The 19968-nt window shown below is 52.3% G+C and overlaps 1 protein-coding gene across 2 annotated transcripts in view; it reads left to right on the forward strand.

Moving 5' to 3' along the window:
- ARHGAP39 (Rho GTPase activating protein 39) overlaps window positions 1-19968 on the forward strand; it is a 125773-nt gene that overhangs the window by 63681 nt on the left and 42124 nt on the right. For both annotated transcript variants that reach the window (XM_077351342.1, XM_077351343.1), the window contains exons 2-3: window positions 383-817; window positions 8630-8710. In XM_077351342.1, coding sequence (XP_077207457.1) covers window positions 383-817; window positions 8630-8710 — 516 coding nt within the window. The remainder of the gene's footprint in view (window positions 1-382; window positions 818-8629; window positions 8711-19968) is intronic.

A 19968-nucleotide genomic window follows, 5' to 3' on the forward strand; every position in this document is an offset into this window, starting at 1 on the left:
TGTGTGGCAGTTGCATTGAAGTGTTTTGCACCTGGTCCTGCTAGAGGTGCCCTGACTTGGATAGTCCAAGCTAGCCTGATCTCGGAAGATCTCAGAAGTTAAGCAGGACAGGAGACCGCCGATGATTGGTTTTATTTTATTCATTTTAAATTTTATACTATTTTTACTCCTTTGTTCTGCAACTAGTGTGGCATTCCAAGAGGGGCAGAAAAGTAATTAAAAAATTAAATACACTTTCCACCAACACCTTCCAAGGGGCATTTTGTCCTGATCCTAGAGGGACGGGCTAGTTGGAAGCCCCCTAACTTGGTCCAGAGCTGCTGATTGTCGCACAGAGAATTGCCAGCTTTTTAACTTCACGTCTCTCTGCCTTTTCTTGCAGGCTAGAATGGGTGGAAATCATAGAGCCTCGGACGCGGGAGCGCATGTACGCCAACCTGATCACGGGGGAGTGCGTGTGGGACCCGCCCGCCGGCGTCCGCATCAAGCGCACCAACGAGAACCAGTGGTGGGAGCTCTTTGACCCCAACACCTCGCGCTTCTACTACTATAATGCCACCACGCAGCGGACGGTGTGGCACCGGCCGCAGAACTGCGACATCATCCCGCTGGCCAAGCTGCAGACCCTGAAGCAGAACACGGAGTCCCCCCGGGCCTCCACCGAGAACAGCCCCGGCCGCAGCAGCAATGTCAGCCGGGAAGGGAGCACCAGCTCTTCCCTGGAACAGGAGCTGGAGGGCGGCGAGAAGGTGCCGGAGCAGAGCCGGCCGAACCGCCAGGCGTCCCAGTTCGCCACCGTCAAAGAGGAAACAGAAAGGTAACCCCCAGGTGGCAGAAGCAGGCCGGACTCTGAAGCCTTGTAGATTGCGGGGAGGGCCATAGCTCAGTGGCAGAGCGTCTGCTCAGCATGCACAAGGACCCAGGTCTAATCCCCGGCATTTCCAGGTAGAAAGACCTCTGCTTGAGATCTGGAGAGCTGCTGCCAGCCTGAGTGGACACTAATGATCCTGAGAGACAGATGATCTGTTTCAGCATTAGGCACCTTCATGTGTGTGTCATCTTTATTGGGAGGGGCCGTGGCTCAGTGGCAGAGCCTCTGCTTGGCATGCAGAAGATCCCAGGTTCAATCCCTGGTGCCTCCAGTTGAAAGGACCAGGCAAGAGGGGATGGGAAAGACCTTGGCCTGAGACCCTGGTTCAGTGGCAGAGCCTCTGCTTGGCCTGCAGGAAGTCCCAGGTTCAATCCCCTGGCCTGCTGGCATGTCCTTTGCCCAGTTAGGACCAGGCAGGAGGGGATAGGAATGTTCTCACACTAGAGAGCTTCAGCAAGTTTGAGGAAGCAGTACTGATCCTGATTGGGGCTCTGGGTCTGATTCTGTATGGGGCAGCTTCCTGCGCGCTCACATGTAGAGGTGTAAAACTGGAACTGGGGGGGGGGAGGAGAAATGCTTCCTCCGTTCTGTTTTGTTCCTAGGAAAATGTCCCTTGCCTACAGCGAACCACGGTTTGCTCAAATCCTGGTTAGATTCCTATGATGTCTTTTGTGGGGGTCGGCCTTTGGAAGCAGTCTTGGGCACGGGGCTCTAGCACACTTGCACTTCAGGGTCCTCACTTGTCTGCCTCTGATTAAAGGGCAAAGAATTAAGCACAGTGCAGATGGGAGATTTTAATCTGCCAGGCCGATGGCCTTGGTGTCTGTGATTGGCGTCCTCCCCCCTGGGTGCTTCCAGCCTAATTCTCAAGGCCCAGAATCCAGGTATGAGGTACAGGTGGGTGATTCAGTTCAGAGAAGCTGAAAAGTACCTGAATCAATGTTGGTTCAGATACTTTCTGGACCTATCCGAACAGAATCACCCATTCCTGTACTTTAAACTGGCCAAACCAGCGGTGTCTGAATTGCAATTTGGCCACAATTGGGACAGTTTAAAGGAAGGGTCTGGGTGAAGGAAGAGAGCGTACCAAGCAGCTGAGCTGTCATAATTAGTTGCTTGGTGGGCCTTTTAAATGCCTCCCCCCAGCCCTCTCAGGCCATGTCTCTGCTTCCTGAGAAGACTTGAGGGGGGGGGGGAGGCATTTAAAGAACACACCAAACAGTGAATCATGACAGGTCAGCTGCTTGCTGTGCCCTTTACATGCCTCCCTCCCAATTTCACAGGCAGTGCAGAAGTTCTTTGCTGCCTGGGAAGATATTTGGGGGGGGGGTGTATTTGAAAAAAAAAAACAGACCGTTTTAGACTCAGCCAAATCGACTCAACAAAATTCAACCCAGTGAAGGGAGATTCAGGATGATTCAGGCTCAGCCCAATCTGAAAAGGTCCAAATTTGTTTTTGGGTGCACATGACTAGTAGTAGGAAAGCTGCAGTATTATCGCTTGTTGGAGCTGGAATTCAGCATCTTGGTTGCACAATCCACTGGAGGCTGCAAACAGGGATCATTAATATAATTAATAATAGCAATTAGCAGATCAGTGTTACTGGTAATTAAAGATCAGCTGGGAGGAGGCAACAGGTGGTCTTCCGCAGAATTGGGGTGGGGAGAGGATCTTTTCTTGCCCATCCAGTGGCACCTGCAGACACGTTAGAGGGCAGCCGCCATGGGGGTCTCTCCCGGCAGGCCGAGGGTGCAAACTACGAGGAGTTAGTCAAAAAGTACTGCTGCAAAATAATAAACCCTCTTTATTAAACTACAATATCAAAGTGCAAAGTCAGCGTCTCCATCTCTCTAACCCAGGGGTAGTCAAACTGCGGCCCTCCAGATGTCCATGGACTACAATTCGCTGGCAGGGGCTCATGGGAATTGTAGTCCATGGACATCTGGAGGGCCGCAGTTTGACTACGCCTGCTCTAACCCTTCCCTGAAGAATTCTCCACTCTTTGGTTTGCACCCTGTCAAAATGGCAGTTTTGGTGCCCCTGAGGGACTCAAATTGTGTTGCTTTTAATTGTGCTTTGAGTTTGGGGGTCAAACAAGGCTTCTGAAGGGGGTGAGATCAGGGCTGCAGGGTTGCGGCCTTCAAAGGATGAAATACATATCAAGTATAGAGGCTCTGGGATACCAAGGTGGCAAGTACAGTATCCAAAATAGACTTCTGTGGAGTCTTGAATCTTCTATTATTTCTTTATTCTTTATTGTACAAAACAGTCCCAATGTGTTTCGCCCACTGGCTTTGTCAAGGGACATTAAATTTATAGTTTTCAGACAAACTTCAGATTAGTAAATATATGTCTCTTAAAGAGAGTATAAGGTTGTTATAACAGTAGCTACTCCTAGCTTATGGCCCCAGATTTTGTGAAACTCTGGAGTTTCCTGGAAATGTTGGAAGGGTTTCCCGAATGGGTGGGAATTAATCAGTTTTTAATATATTTTTAAAATTTGTTAATTGGGTGATATGACCCTATATGGTCATGTCGACCCGACGTGCCCTCCCAGAATGGCCAGTGAGGAGCTTCAAGTTGGTGGGAAGGGGAGGAGCTCTGGGTGGGCGTGGCCACAGCTGTGCTTTCCAATGGTATTCTGCACCATTATGCTACTTCTGGGGTTTGAAGCCTAAAGAATATTTCAGGGGTTTCTCAATGGTAAAAAAAGCGGAGAAAGGATTCTCTATGCCTATTATTGAGGATTTTGCTTGGGCCTGTGCATTGCCTGCAACACAGGCTCCTTCCTGCAATTTCTCTTGCCTGTAGCACGTTTTGACCTTCTCAGACTCATAGCATTTGGCTTCAGAGTTGTCAGGTGAGAAGCAATAACCTCCAGCCGCCTTCCTTGCCTCCAGAAGGGCCTGCAGCTCTCAGGGGTAGGTGGCCGGACTGGTTTGCGCCAGGTGGAAAACTGCTCAGCAGGTAAAGCAGAAATCCCTCTCCCCAATTGCTCCTCCGCCAAGTTCAGAACTAAGGTCAGCGTCTCTGGGAAGGCAATTAAAGGCAGGGGAAATTAATCGGCTCTCAGCTGACAGGAGGGAGCCATCTCTGCTGGTATTCCTACCTGTCACTTTGAGGGTCTCTCGAAAAGCAATCTCTAAATCTAAGCGATTACTTTCAGTGACACTGTTCGTTCCACCAGGCATTTCGCAATTACGATCTCATTTCCCTTCTCCGCGGCGGAAACCTGAGCTCAGAAACCATGAGTCTGTCTGTCTGTCTGTCTGAGGGATTTGTGACAGGGCAAGGATTTGAATCTGGATCTTCCACAGACAAACTCTAATGTTTCATGCCTTGAGCGATTAATTATTAATTAAATTTGTTTGACGCCAATCCCTGTGGGCTCGGGGTCGTTTTACGATATGTAACGTCTGTCGTAAGCATTTTCCTGATCCCCCCCTTTGTTCTGGGTTTGCCCTCTGGGTTCTGATTTTTTTAAGTTGCATGAGATATGAAATATGGGCCTTTAACTTCTCCCCTTTACACTTCTTGTACTTCGTTGGGTTTAGAGGAGAAGGAGGCCAGGACTATAATGCATCTGGAATTCTTTGGGTTGAATTTGGGCTGGCAGCAGATTATTTGCTGTATTCATATGTGACCATTTTGCCCAGGGAGGCACGTGAAGTGGATTACATCCTTCTCCTCTTCTCTGTGTCCTCTGCTTTGGTTCGGCCTCACTTGGAGTCAAATGGGTGTCTTGGTCTGAAGTAGCACCAAACAACCGGAGTCCAATCAGGCACCTTTAAGCCCAACAAAGATTTATTCAAGGCGTGAGCTTTCGGGTGCAAGCACTCTTCGTCAGACTATGACCTTCCATCGTGACAGTGGGAATATAAAGCAAAAATTAATTATGTTAGAATCATAGAGGTGGGAGGGACCTCCTGGGTCATCTAGTCCAACCCCCTGCACTATGCAGGACACTCACAACCCTCTCGCTCACCCACTGTCACCTGCCACCCCTTGAGCCTTCACAGAATCAGCCTCTCCATCAAATGGCTCTCCGGCCTCTGTTTTAAAATCTCCAAAGATGGAGAATGGAATTTTCTCACTTCCCTTGGGAGCGCAGAGGGTTCCCCCAGTCGCTTCGTGTAGCCTCTGGCTCTCCTTGTTAAAACGCCCGAAGCCTTGTCAATCCCCCCTCCTCCCCCCCCCTTCATTTTCCGACGTGCCATTTGTCATCTGTCAAGTGACATCACTGTTCTCTCCCTCCTGCAGGTGCCAAGAAAGAGGTTCTTGCAATCTCTGCACATCCCGGGAGTTAATTGCTTCTTCCGTTTCTCACAAAAGGCCCTTTTTGTCATTCCCTTGACACGAGCCAGCTACTTGACTCCGCAGCCTGCTTTTACTTGCTGCTTAGGCATGTTGTTTCTTTTTATTCTAACGGCTCACTTGCAGGTTTTGCCGTTTCAAAATGCTCTCGATTTCTCTTTGGCTTCTGGGCCAAAGCTCTGTCCTGGTATGGAGACCTCGGACGGCCACGTATCTGTGGAGTACGCAGGAGGAGGAGGAAGTGAGGATGCGGGACTAGCTAGGTGTTTATGTTGGGGAGGAAGGCAAGAGACATTGAGAGGTGGTCAGCCGGTGCCGGTCTCTGTGGAGCTACCCTGGTCTTCCTTGGGGGGGGGGGGTCTCCTATCCATGTACTAGCAAGGACTGACTCTCCTTAGCTTCCAAGATCTGTTGAGATCTGGTTAGCCTGGGCCACCCAAGTCGGGACATTCCCCTAGTAAAGACCTCTTATATCAGGGGTAGTCAAACTGCGGCCCTCCAGATGTCCATGGGCTACAATTCCCATGAGCCCCTGCCAGCATTTGCTGGCAGGGGCTCATGGGAATTGTAGTCCATGGACATCTGGAGGGCCGCAGTTTGACTACCCCTGTCTTAGACTATGCCAAGATGCAGGAAGTTCTGCAAGCAGGAACATCTGAAAGAGACTCTACCCCTTCGTCATTACCTTTTCTCTATCAAGCATGAAAACTGCACCAGTCAGTGAAACTAGCAAGCAGCACGATAAAAACAATAAGTAAAAGAGCACGAAAAGCCAGCAGCACAAGCATGCGAGGGCAAGACAGACGGAGTGGGTCTAGCTGTTTACCCTCCAAGGGGAGAAGCTTCAAAAGATGGTGTTGGCTGACCGGCAGGTTCATGAGCTGCCAGCTATGCTGGACCTGACGAGATTGTAGAAATGCTGATTGACCAGTAACCAGATGACAAGCCTAGCGACTAAAGGGAATATCCACACCCGGAGGCAATCAACCTCTGAACGTCCCGGTACTGGGAGGCAACCTCAGGGAAGGCCTCGGCCTCCGTGCCTTGTTGCTGGCCCTCCCGAGGAACTGGCTGGCCCCTGTGTGAAACAGGAGACTGGTCTGGATGGACAACTAGTCTGACCCAGCAGGGCTCTTCTGAAGTTCTTATGAAGAACTTGACTTCTCTGCGTTGCTGTTGGCCCTGCAGAGGGACTGGCTGGCCCCTGGGTGAGACGGGAGGCTGGACTAGATGGACCTTCCCTGGCCTGACCAGCAAGGCTCTTCTGAGCTCGTTATCTGGATAAGGCCTCAGTGTTTCTGCCCTGTTGTTGGCCCTCCAGATGGACCAGTTGGCCACTGTGTGAGAGAGGATGCTGGACAAGATGGTCTAATCCAGCGGGGCCCTCCTGACGGCCTTTTGTGTAGGCCTGCGAACGCTGCAGAAGCAAGCCCTCCTGCCCTTCCATTTTGATTTCCGGGCCTCCCAGGCTTCTGCAGAGATGCTTCCGGCCCCCTCCCAGAGCCTTTTTGATTCTGCGGCAGGCTCCGCTCTCTGTACGTGTCCAAGGGAACGAACGCGTTGCTAAGCAAAGCAACCTTTCTTCCGACGCTCCAGGCCCCGCCGGGCTGCTCTTGACAGCAGATGCTGTTCCTCTGCTCCCCCCCCCCAGGCAAGCATGCTCTGCACTGCCCACTCCAACGTGCCGGGCTCTCTTTCTTCTCCTGGGCAGGGTGCCAAGCGATGTCTGGAAAGCCAATTGAGACTTCTCTTTCCAGCAAAGATCTTGGCGATCGGACGGGGAAGGGGGGGGGGTCTGGCGGCTGAGAGCTCTTCCCTGAAGACTCGGGCCTTATCCATTGTGCTAGGATCTGAACAGTACATGCAAAGGATGCTTGTCTACGCACGGAGGTTTCTGGGACTGCCAAAATGGGGGTTTGGGGAGGGAGCGTCTTCCCCAAGTGCGTCTCATGACGAGGCCGACCTCTTTATTGAGCTTCCAGGCTGCATTGCTGGAGAGCAGAGATGCAAGAGCATTTATTTCTTTCTGTCCCGCTTTTCTCCCTCTATTTTGGAATCACAGTGGCTCTTAACTCTTCATTCTCTCCTCCCTCTGTTCGCGGACAGCCACAGCCCTGTGAGGTTGGCCAAGCTGAGAGTTTGTGATGGGCTCAGGGTCCCCCAGCAAGCTTCTATGATTGAAAGGGGGATCCAAACCGGGGTCAGGCAGGGTGCTGTCAAAACCATGCCCGAGTCTGCCATTTGCTCTTTTATTGCTTTGCTCCGTTTTCTGTCCATGTGGTTGATTATCTTAGATGCCTTAGGCGTGAATTATAGCAGTAGGGGGGTTAGTTGGGACTCTTTGTACACTGAGTCTGGGTTGCAAGGTTTGGGTGCAAATTCTGCAAGCCTGTGGTACTGTGATTGTACACAGTTGTGTTTGTGTGTGTGTGTGTGTGTGTGTGTGGGGGGGCATGTAATGGATCAGGTTTTCTTGTTGCCAGGTTTCATACCCAGTATTTTCTGGGTATGGATCTGCAGCAATTTCCACTTAAAAGCCAAGGGGAAAAGTTGGATGAATGACCGCCCAGTTTGTTTTGAACTCACCTGACCACTATGGCCTTCTTCAGTGGCCCATCTTTGGGTGCCCCCATCTTCTTTGATTAGGCAGGGCCTTCTCTGTCAGGCACCAAAACTCTGGAATTTTCTGTCTCGGAGAATCTGGCCGTCCCCTTCTGTTGCTGGCTTCTGCCAGTGGGTGTAAACTTTTTTGTCTCATGTGGTGCTCCCCCCGCTTCACCGAACTTTTTGTTTTTACATCTTTGTACAAATTGTGGCTCTATTTTAATTGATTTAATGTTGTTTCAATGGTGATTTCATTATATATATGTTTTAATTTGTTCACTTCTTGGTTCATCAGAGGGGGAAAAATGGTGGGATGTAAATTTTGGAAATGAATTCATAATAAATAAGACCTGGCTTACAGAATGTCCTGACCCCCTTCCTTCTTCCAGCAGACATTTCTAGGCCTATTAGGGTCACAAACTCCTGGTTGGGACATTCCTGAATATTTGGGGTCAGAGCCTGGGGAAGGTGTGGGTTTAGGGAAGGGTTATAACCTTAGTGGGTTCTAATGTCATAGAGTCCACCCTCCAGAGCAGCCAGCTTTCTCCAAGGGAACTAATTTCTGCCATTTAGGGATAAGCCATAATTGTGGAAGATTTCTAGGCATTGCCTGGAAGTTGGCAACCCTAGGATCACCTGCTTGAAAATCCTGATTAGGCTGGCAAACTGGCTTGATGTCTGCAAGATTTGACTGCCTCAAACTTCTGCAGAAGGTGGAGGGTCCATCTTTTCTTGTCCGGGAGACTCCAAGTAAAAAAGGGAGTGGTGAGCTGCCAAGAACTATGTCTTTCCCCTGCTTGTCTTGTTCAATGACATCACTTCCTTTCGTCCTCTTTTCAGCTCATCGCCTCCGGGAGTTTTCGAGAAGGAATACGAGATCTATCGCGATTACAGCTCCGACGGGCAGCGCCTCCACTACAGGTTAGCGGGTCTCTTCTTTGGCTCTTTCCCGAGCGCTTGTTGCATCAGCCGGTGGGGAGAAATGAGAGAGAGGAGAGATAAGCCCCTTCTGAGGGAGGAACCCCCGAGAAATGTCTGCTTTGCAGGGGATGGTGTTTTCCCTCCTCTGGAATAGTTCTCCTTGGAAGCTCTTCTGCCCCCTTAACATCTTGGGCCCTGAGAACATCAGAAAAGCTCTGCTGGGCTCATGGGAATTGTGGTCCATGGACATCTGGAGAGCCACAGTTTGCCCACCCCTGCTCTAATTGCCCCTAAGTTTTTTAGAAACTCACTCAAGTTAACATCGGGACGCAGTTTACTTGATCAACATGTACATGCAGTGAAGAAAAACAAACCCAGCTAATGTGTGACGTGGACGATGCTGTTTGCAGGGTCAGATCTGAGTTTCCAGAATGCAGAAGACAGCCATGGGAAGGGAAGCATCAGCTATTAAGGTGGGCTCGCCTGCCACCCACTTTCAGAAACTACACGACCCATTTTTGAGAGCCAGTGTGGTGTAGTGATAAAAGAGCAGCAGACTTTGGTCTGGAGAACTGGGTTGGATTCCCCATTCCTCTACATGCAGGCAGTTGGGTGTGGATTCACAGTTGTCTTGGAGCCGTTCTCAAAGAGCAGTTCTCCTAGAGCTCTCTCAGTCGAACCTACCTCCCAGGGTGTCTGTTGAGGGTAGTGAAAAGTGGGGTATAAAAAAAAACAGCTTTTCTTCTTCTTTTTCTCCTTCTTCTTTTTGGTGTAGTTAAGACTGGCAGCTTCTAATCTGGCGAGCCAGGTTTGATTCCCCGCTTCACCTCGACATGCAGCCAGCTGGGTGATCTTGGGCCAGTCTCAATTCTCTTAGGGCTCTTTCTGCCCCTCCTACCCCATAGGGTGTCTGCTGTGGGGAGAGGAAGGGATGATAATTGTAAGCTACTTTTGGACTCCCTTGGGTAGTGAAAATAGGGATATAAGACCCAACTCCTCCTCCTCCTTATTCTTCCTCCTCCTCCAGCACTGTGCTAAAGGCGTGTGGAGAAAAGCACTCTTGGTTGTTTGTGGACCAGTTCGGGAACTCCCTCCTCCGAGACCCCCTTAGAGTCGGAATCCACATCGTTTCCCCAACAGCAGTCAAAGTTTCCATTCATGCGCGGCTGTTTGACCATCGGGGCTGTTCTGAGACGGGGGGGGGGGGGCAGTGATTCTCCCCCCCCCCCCCCCGGTCAGCTTCTGTGCTGCAAAGGCACATTTTAATGAGCTTGCTGGAACAGATCTGTGCCCCCTTGGCCTTGTGGGAGGGGAACGGGGAGAACAGTGGAGCAGCGGAAGTACTAAAAATTCCACCTTGCCTGTTTGGTCAGATGCTTGGCTGCCGTGTCCGTGAAGGATGCCTCCTCTGCAGCACAGATGACTCTGAGCTCCTGTCGAAGGCTATAAAAGTCGCATTTCCCACAGACGTCTGCTTTGAATTGAGCCCAGATGTTTGCACTGTGCCCAGCTGTCAATAGTTTGCTCTCCTTTTTCATTAATAGCAGTCCCCCGTCCTTAACAAGGGAGCCGGATGAAGGGCTTGTGTCTATGTTTCTTACTCTTACGTGGCCTTTAGGGTAATTTTCATAGAATCATAGAATCATAGAATCATAGAGTTGGAAGGGGCCACACAGGCCATAGAATCATAGAATCATAGAGTTGGAAGGGGCCATACAGGCCATCTAGTCCAACCCCCTGCTCAACGCAGGATCAGCCCTAAGCATCCTAAAGCATCCAGGAAAAGCGTGTATCCAACCTTTGCTTGAAGACTTCCAGTGATTTTTATGGACCCGGTTTGAGCCCTGGGCCCTCATGTTGCCCCCTTAGCAAGGAGACCAGCCTCATCCCCCGTGGATGGAGACCCACCGGCTTGGAAGGACCAGCCAGTTATTTCACACCAGGGAAGATTAGGGAAGCTGAGTTCTGAGCTGTTACTGAAAAATACCCCTTTCCATTTGCTTTGCATGCAGAAGGTTCAGTCCTCAGAATATCCAACCAAAAAAGACATTTGCATAGCGGGAGTCGGGAAAGATGCATCTCTGCCCGGAGATTGGTCCGGACCGGGATGCCTAAGACTAGCTTGATTTCGTCAGATCTCAGGACCTAAGCAGAGAATGCCCTGGTTAGAGCAAGGAAGCCCAGGTTCTCTACTTGGAGCTGGCGAGGACCAACCTCTTCTGGGCGTCTCCTGCCTCGAACACACTGCCATCGGCGCTCTCCCCCACCACTGCTGATGGTGGATCAAGGCGAGTGCCGTGGGAGCAATAGGGCAAGTTCCCCCCTTACTTTCCAGAGTCGTAATTGCTGGCTCACCCCATCAGCCTCCCGCGGAACGTGGCCAGAGGAACCGCTTGGCCAGAATGGCGCGAGCCACGAAGTCCTCGGGGAGGGAGGCGTGGGGCAGGGCTGCTCCCCCCCCCCTTTTCCTGCCCAGAATGTTGCTTCCAAAGCCTCCAAGGGCCCAGACATCAGTTTTTGGCACACGAAATGAGACATAAACATCTCCATCCTGGAGGTGGTCTCCGGAGCCCTGCAATTTGGTTTCAGCCACGCCGGCCCCACAAGACAAACTCATTCAGGTCGGCTGCCTGCCTTGTCAAACTTAATCTCCACTTTGGGCAGGGGGGTGGGAAGAGGCGGGAGCCACAACGGTTGCCGTGGAGGAGGTCTTTGAAGCGAGCTCCGCTCTTCGGTTCGGGCGTTACCAGCTCCCTACCCCATATTCCAACGAGAAGCTACAAATGGCTGCAGTCAGGAGACCGTTTGGGGCGGGGGGGGGGGGGTAGAAATGATTAGAAACAGGCTTCCATTCCCATGGGGTGGACACATTCCCCAGCTGCCTCAGTTCCGGGGTCCCCAGCATGGTCATGGTGCTCCCCGACACATATTGTGGCACCCACAAAGTGTTGCTTAAAAGTGGGTGGGTCTTTCGCCTAGTATTGCTTCTGGGCATGCAAGAAACTATTTTAAGACCCTGCGTTCCTTTGAAAAGGCACCTTGGTAAGCAGAGCATCTGATGGCCCAAGGCCTGGTCTGGGCCTTTTGGGATCATTTGCCTACTGTGCAGGACCCAAATAGAGTGACCTTTTATGATTTTTATTCAATTGCAGAAGAACAAAAATGACGCAGGTGGGTTGGTCCCAAAAGAGCCTGTGTGCAGAACAAAGGATTGCATGAGACTTTATAATATTCCATTGAAGGCAGGGAAAGATGATGTTCTTTGGAGCAAACCAATAACCTGGGGTCCCCACCCCCTTGCACATCCCACAGGACCACCCCAGGGCCATTATGCTAAGTCACCGGGAAAAGGATAGGAAAGTTCTCTTGTTAATATAAACAATTGCACCCGGCCTTGAGAATAGAACATATCAGCCTTGGTAACATTTCAAAAGACAGTCAAGAACAAGTTTCTGGGCCTTCTGTTAGGAAACAGTCTGGTACACCAAGCTTCTCTATACAGAACAGTAATTGAGAAAATGACATGCACCCAGAATGTCAAAGAGATTCTCTGAGAGAGATTCTGAAGTTGATGGATTCAACATGCTGTGACCTGCCCTGAGCTATCAGGAAGGGCAGGATGCAAGAATAAAGAAGAAGATGATAAATGAAGTTGGAGTCCAGTGGCACCGTTAAGACCAACAGCCACACTTGTCCACGCACAGGAAAGCTCATAGAACTTGAATAAAATTATGTTGGTCTTAAAGGTGCCCCCAGACTCTAAATGTGTTCAGAGAGTAACGAATGATATAGCATTCCCTGGCGTTTGGTGGTTGGCTCCGCCTCCGTCGGCAGCCATTTTGCAATCGCTCCCACTGCCCTGTGATGCGAAGGCTTCTGCTGGCTCACGAAGGTCGAGGACCCCCGCTTTCGTCCAAAGAGGTCTTCGGGGTTCTCCAAGCAAACCTCTTTGCAGGAGGGGAAACCACAGTGGCAGAGATCCCTTCAGGCTTCTGCAAACGGGGCCATCTCTCTCCGGCCACCGCTGGGCACGGAAACCAATGCAGAGGCCCCTTCCGGATAGCATGTGTGTATGTGTGGGGGGGGGACGTAGCAAGAGCCCCCGCCCTACCAATCTGGGGTCAGGAAGGCATTGTTCCACAGCGGCCACAGTCTCTGTGCTGGCTGATCTCAGGCGGCTGCGAGGGGGTTCCGAGGTCGATGTACAGGGACGCCCCTCCCCGTCCCAATCGTGCTGCTGCTTGGGTCTTCCCCCGGGCTGGAGAGTCACTCACCGCCTGGGCCGCTTCTGGTTTCTCTCGCCCGGGGGCTCAGCTGGCAGCCTTCAAGCGCCCAGCGTCTGTTCTTCTCATCTGCATCATTTGGCTGAGCGGATTAGTGTACTCTGTGTGTGGCGGGGGCGGGGGGGGGGGAGAAAAGGTGGGCTGTATCTTATGAAGCCTCGAGCCTCCCCCCCCCCAGACCACATTGCTCCCTAGCCCAAAACAGAGAGCAAATGTGCCGCAATCCTTTCTCTTGCTAAATGCCCACTCACAGTGTTCTGCTCTGCCGTAGAGGGATAAAAATCAAATCAGGCTGGTGTGTGGGAAGCAAGGGGAGCCCATTCAGCTCTAGAGCGTTGCATTAAAATCTGGGAGACTCAGAATCACAGAATCATAGAGCTGGAAGGGGCCATACAGGCCATCTAGTCCAGCCCCCTGCTCTACGCAGGATCAGCCCTAAGCATCCTAAAGCATCCAAGAAAAGTGTGCATCCAGCCTTTGCTTGAAGACTGCCAGTGAGGGGGAGCTCACTACCTCCTTAGGCAGCCTATTTAGCCTACTCAGGTTAAAATCTCCCCTCTGTCACAGAACTGTGCATGATGACCTTTGGCCAGTCACATACTCTCATCCAAACCTACCTCACAAGGTTCTTGGGAAGCAAAAATGGAGGAGAGAGTAAGCCATCTTTGGTTTCCATTTATTCAATACAGCCTAAGGCCCATGCTGCATGCAATATGCAAAATAAAAAAACAACGCCCAGAGCCGTACGGAAGGGTGGTATAATAATCTAAAATAAATAAATAAATAGATAAAATAAAATAAATAAATGTGAAGACTAGTTGGCCTGAAGCAGCAGAGCCAAGTTTGAGTCCAGGGGGCACCTTTACGATCAACAAGGGATGAGCTTTCGTGGTGCACGGACACGTCTCCGGATGCAAGACTGCTCCCTCTCAAGGCAGAATTGATCTGATGCATAAAGATAAGCTCCTGATTCCGGCATCTCTTCCTGCACAGTCTGTCGCTGTTAAGCATATCAAAATTCACAACTAACCTCTCCTCTCTACGCGCACAGGCCCTAAGTTCTGACCCCTTGGGTCGTGCAATCAGGCCACCATTCGGAACCCACCAGGTGCCCATCCTGGTGGAAAACCTTCACCCGGTTACATTCCTCTTGAACCCAAACTCTCAGACATTTTCCCATCACCACTTTCCTGGGGAAGCAGATTGGCCCAGAAGAGATTTCTCAGCCCGGCGTCAATTTGTAACCGTCCAGGCACTCCAAGATGCCCTGCTTGACAGTGGGGCTCATGGAGTGCAGTGGCCCCCTCCATGGCTGGGAACACCCCAGTTTCCCCTGATGAAAATCCCGCTCCTAAAATGGGCAGCTCCTCCTTCCCAAACATACCGTGGGCCGTTTGCTGGTATCCAGTCGCTTCTCATTGGGAGCTTGCCTCTCAGACATCCCTTATGCCTGCCTGCTTAGAGGCACGAGGGATGAGCCGAGAAGCCCCCGGTGGAGATTTCAGCCGGAGCCCTTTTGCCAGCGGAAGGGATGGCACGGCTTGGCGTATGGGCTGCCGGGATAGCATGCGTGCCAGGCAGGCTGAGCGCTTTGTTCAGCCACGGCACAGAGCTGAAAGGAAAGTGCTGCTCCAGTGGGGACCTGCTCTTTGTCCAGCTTCAAGGATCGCCCCAGACAGAACAGGCACGGGCAGCTGATGCTCGGAAAATCTTCTTCACCTCTACAGTGCCACTGGACTCGAATTTAGCTCAATTACAGGAAGGTTTACCTGCCGATATAACTTGGCCCTCCCTCCCTTCAGGGGCAGTCTGCAGACTGTCAAATTCATTTCTCTCCCAAAATTGATGCACTACATACCTCATTCCCAAATAAAATGGCTTTGGGGCCCTTTGGAGAGATGCTTCCCTAAGGCCGGGGCCTTGGTTTTCTGTGGCCCCTTTCCGACGGGGCTAAGGGGGGTGCAGATGCCAGCTTGACCAGAGCCAGAAACAAGGTTTGTACGGAGAGGGCCACGAGGTTCCTTGAAAGAGCCTGGGGCGCCAGTCCCTGCTCTGCGGCCGACACTCAGGCCCATTCGCGACTGTTTTCTGCCTGCACAGCCACATTTCCTTCCATCCTTGTGGGAGGTTTGCAGCTCTGGCAGCGGCTGATTCAAGGGGAGAGCCACTTGCCAGCCAGAAGCCCCACCAAGCCAGGGCTCTGCCCCTTTTTCCCGGCAGACCCCCTGGCATCACTGGCTTAAAGGCCAAGGGCAGCCTCTGATTGGAACTCTGCAGCCGGCAGCCACTGGGATGGTGCAAAGATTCGTTGGACACATCCAGCCCTCAGCCACACACCCAGGGCTGCGTTTGGCACCGGCCATAGCCTCCTGCAAGCCATTCAAGCAGTCCATTCTGCTTTCCTCCGTTTGGAGGGGATGGTGGAATGCGCAGGCAGGGGCTCATGGGAATTGTAGTCCACGGGCATCTGGAGGGCCGCAGTTTGGCCACCCCTGGATTATCACATGGAACTGCCTTCTGTTGAATCTTGGGTCCCTCAAGGTCCGTATCGCCTGCTCAGACTGGCAGCCGCTCTCCAGGGTCTCACACCGCCTACCACCCGGTCGTTTACCCGGAGATGCCGGGGATTGAACCTGGGGCCTTCCGTGGGCTGACCGGTGTGTCAGGAAGAGACACAGCTCCCCCCCTGTGTGCTATCTCCCGCGTCTGCGATTTGAGTGAAAATCTGCATGGGTGAGAACGTGCACACTTTTCTTGGATGCTTTAGGATGCTTAGGGCTGATCCTGCGTTGAGCAGGGGGTTGGACTAGATGGCCTGCATGGCCCCTTCCAACTCTATGATTCTATGATTCTATGTGCAATCAGAAATTAAAATGCCGTAACTCAAAGCTTTTTTCCTCTGGCAAAGGGCGCTTTCCGGGGGGGGGGGGGGGAAGCGCGTCTCGTAGCTGAAAGAATCCCTGGGATTTGGGCCAGCAGCCCTTCCTCTTATTTTCTCGGTGCTACAAACGCCTGAGAAGATACTGATGTCTAAGCTGGCAGGAAAGATCACCGAGAGTCCTCTTTGAAGGCCAAACTCAAAACATCTGCTTAGCGTCTAGAGCAGGGGTAGTAAACTGCAGCCCTCCAGATGTCCATGGACTACAATTCCCAGGAGCCCCTGCCAGCGAATGCTGGCAGGGGCTTCTGGGAATTGTGGTCCATGGACATCTGGAGGGCCGCAGTTTAACTACCCCTGGTCTAGAGGCAGGGAGAAGAGCCCGTTCCTTGTGAGGGATTATTAGGACAGGGACCCCAAACAAAATGGCAAGAGTCACGAGGCCAGTGGATGAACGCATGCTGCAGTGACCTTTCCGAAGGTGCTCGGTGGTCTTGATTGCCACTTGGAGTAAATGCCGTGGAACTGGGGAGGGGGCCAGAAAAGGACAACTGGGATTACTGGGGTGAAGAGCAGGGGCACTGGACTCTTGGAGCCTGGGGTCTGGGAGGGCTATGGTAGAGTGTTGCTCATGGATACACATGTGCACGAGATAGAGAAGGTAGAGGAAGAACGTACTTTGATCCCTTTCTCACAGTACAGGAACTCATGCAGAGACATTAATGAGCAGTAGGCTAGGAGCAGATAAGGGCAAGTCATGCACAGGTGGCCTTCCCTGCTGCAGGAAGTGTTGGCATCTACAAACATAGACGAGACCAAGAGGGGATCGGATGGTCATCTGGAGGGCCGCCGTTTGACTACCCTGTAGAGCTGAGTACAGAACTCTCCGAGGCTCGAAGTGCAGGAGTTGGAGAAGGGGGGGGAGGCGGTGGTCTTCGTAGGGCCTCCCTTTCCTGCCTCTGCCTCCTGCAGCAGCTGCCTGCCCTTTCTTCCTTTTCCAGCACAGGAGCAATTAGGAGATTAGATTTCAACGTGGCGAGCACAGAACGGCCGGCTGCTTGGGCACGTGTTTTGCAACCGAACATAAATCTGTCTGCTTCCCTCTGGGTTTTATTGGCAGCAAGCTGTGTGATTAACCCCCCCCCCCCTCTTTTGAAGGACCGCTCTGAGATGTTTTTTTGAATATATAATAATTTAGGGCCTCTGAGTCTCCGCTAAGGGGGGCAGGCTAGGGGGTTGTGTTCTTGTGTTCCTCCTGCCCAAGAGGTTTTTCTGGTTCGGTAGAATTAAGAAATCCCGGACGGACACGGCGTTGGGTTGCTGGTCTCCAGATGGGACTGCACATGTCCCGGCAGAACAACAGACGTCAGCTCCCTGGGAGAAAATGGCTGCTCTGGGGAGGGGGGGGGGGCTGTGTGAAATTACACCCTACGGAGCTCCCTTTCTCGAAATAAATTAAAAAAAATAAAATAAACAAATTCTCCAGGTATTTTGCAGCCCAGAGCTGCCCATCTGTTGGGAAGGTTTTGGTGGGCGGAGGAGTTTACAGTCTTTCCGATTCCTCTCCTACACCCAGAAATCGTTTCCAAAAACCTCCATCCGGGAAGTGCTTTTGAATGGGGACAGCTGTTCAGAGGGTAGGGACTCCACTTTGCATTCCTTTCACCCTCAGTATAGGGTTGCCAGCGGCAGGTTGGGAAATCCCTGGAGGTTTGGGGATGGTGCCTATGGGAAGCCGGGTTCGGGGAGGGGAGGGACTGTGATGGAATGTAAGACCATAGAATCCCTCTTCCAGCCATTTTCTGCAGGAGAACTGACCCCTGCACTCTGGAATCCAGTTGAAATTCGAGGATATTTCCAGGCCGCACCTGGAACACAATAACCCTGCATCTACACGGACAATGTATATGTGTTAAGATCTTAATTTCATGCTCGATCCTAGAATAGAATCATAGAATCATAGAATCCTAGAGTTGGAAGGGGCCTCCTGGGTCATCTAGTCCAACCCCCTGCACTATGCAAGACACTCACCACCCTCTCGTTCACCCACTGGAACCTGCCACCCCCTTGAATGGTGTTGCTGTACAGACAGGGTACAGTGAGCCAGTCAGGTGGCGATCCCAACGTGCTCTTGCTAAGGAGTGTGCCCCAATGAGCTCGGGGGTGGGGTGGGGAGGGCTGGCTGACTTCTGAGGAGGCGTGCTTAGGATCACACTTCCCGGAGGTTCCTTTCGGCTTCCATGGCTTTGGTGGGCCAGGGACGTTGCCAGCAGCCGTGCGGATGCAGTGATGGTAGGGACAGACCTGGCAGAATGGTCAGAGGAAGAGGAGATTGCCCTGGCTTGCAGAACTCAGGTACGCCTCTCCCATCTAACGCCACCGGCCTCTGCGGTCCTCCATTAGCTGCGCACACATTAGGAGGCGTGGCCATTATGCTCCACGAGTCCTAAAGGTTTTCAGTGCAGCCTCTCACTAGCATTGGCGTGGCTTGGCTGGGCCTCTGATCGGTTTCCAATTTCTACAAGTCGCATTCTGTTGCCTTTAAGATGTCGCACCCTGTTTTGCATGGGCTTATGCAAATGGAGAGGGTGCAGAGGAGAGCGAGGGGGGCGATCCGGGGCCTGGGGAGAGGCCGAGGGACTTGGGAAGGTCCAGCCTGGAGAAGAGGGGAGGGGACAGGAGGGCTCTCTTGAGGGATCTGAAAGGCTGCCCCTTGGAGGAGGGCAGGGAAAGGTTCGTGTCTCCTGAGAGTCCATTTCCAAGTCTCTCTCTGCATTCATAAGGACCCAAAACGTTGTTTGAACTAAGAAATGGGAGACGCGCTCCGTCGTCACCCTGCCAGTGCTGGTAATTGTCCGGAATCACGGCATAGACGCAGGCCTCTTTGGGAAGCTGAGAATGTGTGCTTGCTTGTGCCGTCCCCAGGGGAGACCCTTCCCCTCCCGCCCTCCCGGAAATGCAGCCCTCATGTAGATATCTGAGCCCGCCTGTCAAGGACGTGGGCCGAGGCCGGGGCCGCCTGCTCTTGGACGCAAGTCAAGAGGAGCCGCTACGAGAGAGCAGCTTTTACGCTGCCGGAGCAGAAGCAGGCCAAGTTGTAAACAAATTAATACGGACAGACGGTGGGGAACTGAGTCGGGCCGGGGAGGGAGATGCAGCTCTTGAATGCCGATTCCATCTTTGGCACACAGAAACTGAAGCTTGCATGGCGGCAGAAGCACCGGGATTGGGGCGGGGGCTGGCAGAGCCTGCTTGGTTTTGCCAACATAAGCAGCATAAATCGCCCTCCCCCCCATTAAGAGAGTCCCCACGAGGCAGATTTTGGGCTCCTCCTTGTGACATGCAAATCCCACGCTCCCCAGACCCAAGCCCCCCTCTTAGTACCTGGCCCTCAGCCTCCAGCGGGGAGCTGCCGCTGTCGATAAAAGTGGAGAGGGCCACCTATAATCAGCCTCTTTTCTCCACGGCTGATTTGCGATTCTCAGAATCTGAACCGTGACAGGCTCAATCAAAACATCCAAGGGCTGGGATTTCAGGGGGAGGGAAATTCACGGGGGGGGGGGACCAAAAGGGAGATTTCCCCCTGAAAAGGTCAGTTCGTGGGGGTGACTGAGCTGGTTGGCCAACTGATTTCCAGAGCCCAGGTGGGGAGGAGAAATGGATGCAATTTCTGCGTGTCCCTCTTTGCCTGCACGGTGCAGGTGGTTTCCTGGAAGGGAAACACTCCTTTTAAGTAGCTTCAGTAAGGTTGCCAGCTCTGCATTAGCAAACACCTGGAGAATTGGATGGAGCCTGAGTCGGGGAAGGTTTGGGGAGGGATTTCAGGAGAGTATAATGCTGTGGACTCCCAAGGCAGTCTTTTTCTGCAGGGGAACTGAGCTCTTGTCTCAATCGCAATAGCAGGATGTCTCCAGCCATCACCTGGAGGTTGGCACCCCCAAGCTTCAAGATCGGGGGTGGTCAGTTTTTCTCCCCCCCACCCCTTTTTTGAACTGGAACGAACATCCCACATGAAAGGAATCCCAGCCAAGCGTCTCTTTTGCTTCCGGACGACCCCAGAGGCGCCTCTCCGCCGCCCGCCTGTATCCCCAGCTGGG

The sequence above is a fragment of the Paroedura picta genome, chromosome 9 (assembly GCF_049243985.1).
Source record: "Paroedura picta isolate Pp20150507F chromosome 9, Ppicta_v3.0, whole genome shotgun sequence".
In the NCBI taxonomy this organism is placed as follows: Eukaryota; Metazoa; Chordata; class Lepidosauria; order Squamata; family Gekkonidae; genus Paroedura; species Paroedura picta.